This window comes from Melanotaenia boesemani, chromosome 10 (assembly GCF_017639745.1).
Source record: "Melanotaenia boesemani isolate fMelBoe1 chromosome 10, fMelBoe1.pri, whole genome shotgun sequence".
Classification (NCBI taxonomy): Eukaryota; Metazoa; Chordata; class Actinopteri; order Atheriniformes; family Melanotaeniidae; genus Melanotaenia; species Melanotaenia boesemani.
The window spans coordinates 20,380,057-20,389,084 of NC_055691.1; the positions used below are offsets into that span (position 1 = coordinate 20,380,057).

At 39.3% G+C, this 9,028-nt stretch overlaps 1 protein-coding gene across 1 annotated transcript; it reads left to right on the forward strand.

Annotated features, from left to right (window-relative positions):
* The first annotated feature begins 5,653 nt into the window (after positions 1-5,653).
* LOC121647058 (cyclin-dependent kinase inhibitor 1C-like) lies at positions 5,654-7,659 on the forward strand. The gene is made up of 3 exons (XM_041996201.1): positions 5,654-6,341; positions 6,460-6,577; positions 6,962-7,659. The coding sequence occupies exons 1-2, from the start codon at positions 5,810-5,812 to the stop codon at positions 6,573-6,575; spliced, it is 648 nt and encodes a 215-aa protein (XP_041852135.1). The 5' UTR covers positions 5,654-5,809; the 3' UTR covers positions 6,576-6,577; positions 6,962-7,659.
* Positions 7,660-9,028: the final 1,369 nt, after the last annotated feature.

A 9,028-nucleotide genomic window follows, 5' to 3' on the forward strand; every position in this document is an offset into this window, starting at 1 on the left:
TTAGAGATACAACAGTGCTTCCGGTCCATTTCCTTCAAAATAACAGAGTCTAATGCTGTCACGAACGTCAACTGTTTTACTTTGTAATCAAAATATTTTAGGCGGAAGTTATTCTTTGGCTCCTTGCTGTAATTTCAGAGTATTGACAGCCTGACCTTACTGGCGGGTTTAATGTAAGGCGGTACATTTATAGGCTTTATTTATGAGTGAATAAACACGTTTTGAAACCTGTTACAGCAATCGACTGAACAATGGTAATTTGACCAAAGTGTAATATTTAGTTTGCTAAACAACAAGCGCATTCTGTTAAAACAGTCTTTAAGCATGGATGTAATTGGCTAGTTTAAATGACGTAACATCCGCCTCCTTAGAAATACTATTTCATTTAAAATTTATTTTGATTTTTTTTTATTCTTTTGTAAGTTAAAATAAATACAACGAAGTTTAACAAAAATAAAAACAAAACGTGAAGTATTAAATGATCTCCCTAGCTTGTTGTGTATAAGGAAACTCTTTTATAATAGATATTTTGTGTTTATATCAGCATTCTCATGCAGTTACAAAATGTCTTACCAAACATCTTGAAATTAGATCCAGATGGGGAATGAGGTCCTATCCCAAATGGAGGAGTTCCAAGTATCGCTGTGTCTTGTTCACAAATAAGGGAAGGATGGAGCAGGAGGTCGACAGGCGGATCGGTGTGGCGTCTGCAGTTAACGAAAAATCTCGGACAAGCTCAGACAACAGCATATGACAAACCACATTTATCTTTTTCTAATGTGAGAAATCAGTGACTCAAAGCCAGAGATAAAATGAATAAAAGAGTCTAATGTATTTATAATTCAGAAAAGGTATTGTTAGTGCTTACTCCACTAAAATGATCCTAATCAAACCTTTGTGAATAAATGTTCAAGATTATAACTGATGTTGAACTGGATTGTATTGGATTGGCTGGGATGGATGGATGGATGAATGGATGGACGGATGGACAGGCGGATAAAAGTTTAAACAGGTGAACAATTACATTAATTAAGTTATAGATTTGAATGTCCTTACTTTAGTCTTTATTGTTTGACAATATCAGTTTACTACATAGCCATTCAGTCATTACGATTGTCTTTACAAATTACTTAATCAGCTTATGATTGCATTTTTTAAGACACTAAAACAGACAAATAAGTGTATGAGCGTGCAAATGTGTGTTTATGTCTCTCTCTCTCTTTTGTTTTCAGAAGGTAAATGAATCTTTAGAAATGAATCCTAATTCTGTTTATGATGTTTTTTGCTTTGCAAGTGATATCACTGGGATTAAAATAGGATTAAAAAGGAACATTATTTTAATTGACTGATTCAGTGCATTGCACTTTTTTCTATAATTAACTGTAAAATTGTGATAGGACTTCAAAGGCTGGAAAAGAAAGAACTCTTAGTGCTGAAAAAAACAAGATACAGAGTTCATATGAGTTAAACAATTATCAGGACAAAAGCACACAGGTGTAAACATGTTATTTCCAAACAGCAGAAAATGTCATTCAAACCTTTGGTTTTCTTCATGGCTTATGAAAGCATGACAAGAAGTGTTTTGAGTTTAGACCTAAAAAAGCTGACTTTGTAACATTAGTACATGAAATGTATTGCTGTACTGATTTCTTCATATTTTACTGATCACGTGAAAAATAAGTACATCCTCATTCAAACTAAGAGTAAAGCATGAGCTCATCTGAAAAGTCAAACATGAGACCATTTGTCCAACAGCTAAAGCTTGGCTGAAACTGGGACAGTGCAACTGGGCAATGACCTAAGCACAACTACAAATCCACAAGAGAATGACTTAAAAAAATAAAATAAAATAAAATAAAAAATCAAGGTTTTCATTTGAGGGTCAGTCCAAGCCTTTATGGGGTCCTAAGCAGAATTGGATTTGGTCTATCTTTATATAAGATATCATGATATTTCAAGTTCTTTTTGGGGGCCTCCTGGTGGGGTGGAGGCCCGCAAGCAGCTGCTTACTATGCTTATGCCCTGGTTGCAATGGTCCAGTCCAGACCTCAACCTGATCTACAATATGGTGACAAGACCTCATGAGAACTGTGAATAGGCAAATGGTAAAAATCCAGAAAATGACTGTCACGTTCTTGCTGCTGAACATGGTTCTATAAATACTGAAACATGGGGTGTAGCTAGTTGTTACAAACTACATCTGTATTTTAGTTTTTGTTAAATTATTAATTACACAAAGTAACATGTCAGGTTACTTTCTCTATGACCAGACAATATTTTATGTCCTTATACATAAACCCGTGAAAGTGAAAGAAGATGTACTTATTTGTATGGTACAAAAAGCCTAAAATGACTGTATCTGATAGAAGACTTACAATGCACTGTTCTGTAATTAATGTTTGCAACATTAATTATACGGCTGAGGTGGGGAGATACAATGAAACACATTCCTTTTGTATGTTATTAGTTGGACTGCATTAATTAGGTAAAAAGCCGTATCTTACACCCATTCAGAAAACCACTACAGCTGGGTGTGTCATGTGCTTGCCAACTTCAAGCAGCTTTATAGGTCTCACCTGAGACTGTGGGATCAAATGACCATTTTCACATTTTTAAAAGGTGCAGCAGTCATGCCTGCAGCACCTTTGCAACATCAAAAGAGGCAGTTTGTTCAGGTTAGTGGTCTGTGTGGGGGTGGATACCAGTTCCTGGGAAATGGCCTTTAATGTTTTTACGGGCCAAAAACAGGAACACCCAATACAAGCAACATTGGAGGGAAAAAAGCCAAAAATGGGAAAAACAGAAAAAATTCCAAGTTAGTGTCTGATGTGTTTTGGATTTCTTCGATTGTCTTGTTATTATCTTACAAGGCCTGGACAATTACTTTTCCTTTTTTTTTTAATAAATCCAAATCCCTGTAGTGATTTTATAAACCTTTAACAAGAACACCATCTTCTAAAACTGTCTTTTGTCCTCTGTCCTCTCCATTAACCAGTTTTCTGTTTACAATCTGGGTGTTTGCCCTCTGGATATTTTTTTTTATTTCAAAGAACAAGCCAACCTTAACAAGCCACAAGCCCGTTAAGCCACCTTAACAATGGATGTCTTTTCGTGTTTTAAAGATGAAAGAATAATACTCCAGCATTTGTCAACCAGGCCAGGAATCATTGTTTGTGCTGACCATGTCTGACGCTCTGTTAAGAGCTGTGAGATTATTATTTTGCGATGCATACTTTCTTCTTGCCTTTTTCATGGCCTTTAAAACTGATGTTTGACAAGTGTGACAGACGAAGTGTTGCCCCTTGTCACAATGTAAAATCAGCAACCAGTTTAAAAGAAAGTAAAAAGATATAACAAGAGAGATTAATTTCTTTTTGAGCAAATATTTGTCTAAAAGGGTCTAAACAAACCACTTTTATGATCAAACTGATTTAAATGATTTAATTCTCATTAACTGTGATCTGCTCAGTTAAAAAATGTTCAAGTATTGTATCAGTTACAAAAATTAGATGGACTACAAAAAGCTGAGTTAAGATCTGACTAAATCTAGTGACCTACACTTTGATTAAAAACAGCCTCATTTCAGTAAGTTCAATTCACCATCAGAGGGAGCCAAAGAGCAACATAACCTGATTCCTGCTTCTTTGAAGTAGTGACGCCAGAGTCTGATGTTTGACATACTTAAAATTGGTGTAATTTTTCTGTTAATGGTGAACTGCAATGATCACCAAAGATTGAAAGACGTGTTAAATATATTTACTCCTGCATAAGAATGAATAAATATACTGTAACAGTACACTGCTTATAATATAAATTGTGCTATAATTGCCCAGCAGTTCCATGTGAATTGGATTGCACAAAATATTTTGTCATGTTAAGTCAATTTCTGAACCACAGGCTGCAGAAATGCAAAACACACTTTGTGGATTAGAACTAAACAGCCGTCTAACTTTCACAGAATATGTTCAATGCACAAATTACAAGGACAAAGTAAATTGGTATTGGATAAAAGTGATCTTTGAGCCCCTAGGCCACATTATATTAAAAACAGGCATAATTCTGTCATGTAAATCCTTGTAAAGCCTTGCAGAATATCTGCTGTTCATGTTTTCTTATCAATGAGTTAACTTTTTAAAGCTAATTATGGCACCACAAGTGATTTGACAAGAAGAAAACATACTCCAGCATCACAAAAACATAAAGAAATCACACCTGATGTACAGATGGATGTCCCCAAAGCAAATCCAGTTGTTCATAATTTGCTATAACAACAGAATAATTTCTTTTAATTTTCTGAATCCACACCCATTTATTTGAACAGAAGAGGGTGTGGAGGTTTACAGTTTGTCATCAGGTCACCTCTGTAGCATAACTATAAAAGTGGAGGCAGAACATAACATGCTGAGGGTTTACCTGAGCTGCAGTGGAACAGGTGTGCAGTTAAGCAGACAACCACATACAGGGCTATCCCTGCCTCTATTATCTTCTTCATGCAACTCTGATGACGCTAAACTGTGACTACAGGTGTGACCTGCAAAACCCAACCAGCTGGTGATTAAATTTTACTCTGTTGCATAAGAGAGTCTTGATTTCTCACTGCAGCCTTGACAGACTTAAGAACACAGCCCTGTTAATAAATCTGCATGATTACCCATCATTCTTACTTACTTCAGGCATTCGCATATAATATAGAAAGTACCAACAAATAATTCCTCCTTTCAAAATAACCTATACATCTAAAACATGTAGGACAGCAGCCCAAGAGGTCGCTTCTGATCCCTTATGTGTTTATAATTGGACCAGTTATTTCTAATCCAGTTCAATCCGCTTTGACAACGTGCAGTTTCAGTTGTAGCCACTAGAGGGCGCTGCGCACCAACAATCCCCAGCAAAGGCGTTGTCGGTCCCCCCTGACTGTTCAATTCTGATGACAGCGGACTCTGCAGGCATCTCTGCAGTCAATGATCACTGGCTGTTTTTCTGATAATGTTCTGATAAGGTTCAATTATACCACATCACACCAAATTTATGTAAACCTGTTTTTTAAAGCCATGCACACGTTGACAATAGATTGACTGAGTCATTAGCTACTGAACTTTACCCCCCTTTTTCATTCGCAATAAGCGTTATATCCAGCTCCAAATTACATCATGGTCACCTGTTCTTATCGCACAGCTGGGCTTAACTGTTTTAAAGCGGTTTTATTCACGAACACGGGTTTTTAAAAATTTAATCTGCAATACTGAATGGAAAATGACTTTTGAGGGTGGAAAATGACACGGGTGTCTGCACTTGTGACTATTTGGGAACGCCAGTGGATCAACTGTTTAAGATTTTCCCGAATGAGATTAAACATCCCAGTGCACCTGATAATATCATCAACTCGAGCATCTTTGATGGAAAAGTGCCTAATCCGCACGCAGCACATTATCCTTGACTATGCAGACCTTGCCGGAGGTTTGACTTCGGAGGAGAAATCCGCTCTATTCGACTCATAGAAAGGGCACAGAGGGTCGATGGGAAATCAGGGTGGGGGTTGTCTGTGTATTTGTGGAGGGTTGGACTTAAAAGCAACCAATGAGAAAGTCGTTCGAGGCCTGAAGCGACTCACGACACGTTGGGAGGTTATATATCACGGGAATCAGTACACAAGGTACATTTAAACTCAGCTGTGCGGGGAAGGGGTAGTGAGTCAGGAGCGGAGACACGCACTCATAATTTAACACCAAACAACAACAAAACTATATTCAGGAATCAGTTTCTCGTCTTATTTAGTATTTTAAAGCCGTTGTTTAAAGGGGTTTTGGAGATGTCCCACGTCCAGTTATCGAGCAGTGCGCTGGAGAGGTTGGTGGCCCGAAGGACCTTCCCTCTCCACAGACGCACTAGCGTCTGCCGCAACCTCTTCGGACCGGTGGATCACGACGAGCTGAACCGGGATATGAAAGACAAGCTGCGGGAGATTTCCGAGCGGGACCAGCTGAGATGGAACTTTAATTTCGACGCAGACACCCCTCTGGAGGGGGATTACAAGTGGGAAGAGGTTCCCGTGGATAAGACCCCGGCGTTTTATCAGGACTGTTTGCAGAACGGCAGGACCCGGGTGCCGGCGACGCCCGTGAAGCAGAGACCGTCCTCGGACTCTGAACTCCCGGAGACCCCAAGTGTGGATGTACTGGAACGCTTAGCGGGCCCCGAAAGCAGCAGCACCAACAGCATTCCCTGCCCGGTGGAGGTGAATCAGGAGAACCGCAAATACAAACTGAACTCAGGAACATCCAAACAGGCTCCGTGTGTTAGACGCAAGAGGGCGGCGGCTGGCAACAACACGCACATCACAGGTCAGTAAAAAGCGTTTTAAATTTAATTTCGGGAAGAGTGCGAACTTGGTTTGAAGGCTTAAATGTGTAGTATATAATTTCATCTTATGTTCATCCATGTTTTTTTCTTTAATTACAGACTTCTTCGTGAAACGAAAGAAGGCTGCTGATAAAAAATCTAATGACATGAGCGCTTGCCATCTTTCCAAGTCTCCAATCCCGGTGGAACAAACTCCACGAAAGAGGATTCGTTGAAGGTAAATAAAATGTGACTTGTGAAACCAAAAAATGTGAAATTTATATGTGAATGTTAAATTATAACTTTTTTTTTTAAAACAAATTTTTATGTAATTATTTATATATGCATTTATTAATGCATGTTATTGCACGAGTCTTATCAGGGTGGGGGAAGTGAGGGAAGGTTGTGGTGGTGAAATCGCAGTAGTAGTGATAGTAGTAGCTGTAGTAACACCAGTGGTTGGGGGAGGGGGAATGTGCGTCACGATGTGGCGGGAAAAAGCTCGGCTAAAGGGTGACGCCTGCGTCTCCTGTTTCCGCAAAAAGCTGACTCGCCGTCTTTCTCTGGAATAGCTGTTCTTCAGAACTCATAAGTGTTTTATCTTGTTTTATTTCTTTGCTAGGTGGTTTTTGCACTATTTCCCTGCGCTTTTTGTGGATTTCTGGAAAGCCGTTTATACCCACCGAAGAGGAAGAACACGAAGAGGGGGAGGTGGAGGAGACAGGAGAAGGGTGGTGCGGGACAAAGAAGTCCGACAGGTCGGCTGCGGCTCGGTGCTCCCCGGCGGAGCGCAGCCTGAGCCTCGGACCAGACTCTCAGGACTGAACGGTTTGTGGGAGGGAGAGAAAAAAGGCAAAGAGAAATTCACAGAATGACTTCTATCCAGTACAAATGTAGCATTCATTGTTGCTTTTGCATACAGCCACTCGACAGTGTTAAATGTTTTAACATCTGTGCAATCCTAAAATTTCTTTAAAAGAATACACTGGCCAAAAGTGTACAGCTTTATAGAGACAGCATATATTTTGTGTTCATTTTTTTTTCCCCGTAAATGTATATTTTTAAGTTTATTCTAACTTATAAGTTATTTATGTTTCTCTTTATTTGTTAAATGCCTTTTTGATTTAGCCAAAGGGCATCTTTTGTATTTTATTATTTACATTTTTGTATTGTGATATTTTTTCAATCATGTAGCTTCTCCATAGTTGTTCACACTTTAAAAAAAAATTTTTCTTTGTCTCTGAGCCGTGTTTTTTCATACAAGTGCCCTAAATATGTCTTGTAAAAGATGTTAATAAAAAGAAATATCTTTCACTTCAACTTTAAGATGTGTGTGTTTTGAGCTACTTCTTCTTTTTTAAGGCTTGCGTAAAGATGTGAAACTGAGACGAGACTGTGACGTGTTTGCGTTGCCTCAGACTTCACACCTCTAGACCATGTTTAATGACTTATGAAACCATCACCGGTTTGACCTTCAAAATTTCGTCTTTTTCCATTTTGAGAATCAGGCTTAAGCCACTTTATCCGTGAGTGTTTCTTACTCTGTGGACCCGCGGACCTTGCGGGGAAAAAACGCATTCAGACGTGCAACTTTAATGGCAGCTGGGGGATATAGGCTCGGATTTAAAGGCCTTTTCGCCCATCTAAAGAAGCAGCAGCTGCCTTTGGATCCCCGCTTTGTCCGTCACGATGACACCCCCACATCCACCCGCACTCAACAAGCTCTCTAAAGACCCACTCTCACACACACAGTGCACACACACGCTGTTTACCCCACTGCAGATACACCGGGCGTGGAGGCCACCTGCCAGAGCTGGAAAAAGAAAAGTACTAGTCATTGTAATTGTCCTCGTCTATTGAAACAAACCATTCTACGGGTCATACTTGCAAGTTTACCTTTTAATTGAAAGAAGCCAAAACGCGGCTCGTGAATGCGCGCAGGGCCTGCGCCGTCGCCTGTTATCGCGCACAAAACAAACACGTTTCATAGTTTTCCATGAGTTCCTCTGTGCTTTTGAATGGTCTTGACTGTCTGACACGAGTGTTTAAATAAAAATGGAGACTTTTGATGGCCAGAGTGACTTTGTCAGTTCTATGCAGCCATAAGCTGTGACGGAGCTTGTTCTGATTTCCAACACAAAGCGCTCTCCGGCTCCATTCTTTCCTTTTTGTTGCCATATGGCAAATCCATGTAGACATAGCCAAGACCTATTCAGTCAGCCACAGAATGTCCTGCATCAAAGAACAAAAGACACTTTGTCTGGCTGTTCTATTGATACGAATAGAAGAAAAAAAATATTATAATTAATCTATGGCTATATCCAGCTAATTAACGCCCATATGCCCACGGGGAGCTGAGAGGCCATTCAGCTCAGTTTTAAAATCTCAATAGTTTACATGTTAAAGACAACAGCTGTTTATGTGTTACTTTAATGAAGTCTCCGCATTTTCGGAGACTGGACACATTCAGGGGGCTCTAGTCTTCCAATAATACTAAACAGGTCATCTTCTTCCATTTGTCTCTCCAGCTGTTTAAACTTGCTCCAGTAAATGGAACTTGGAGCCATATTCGTGTTCTTAAAAAGGTATTCAATTTGAACCTTTCTGGGAAAGTCACGGCTTAAGGCCTGAAAAACAACTAATCAGTTTATATTTAAAGGAAATTGTAGACCTGGATGTATAGTAAATT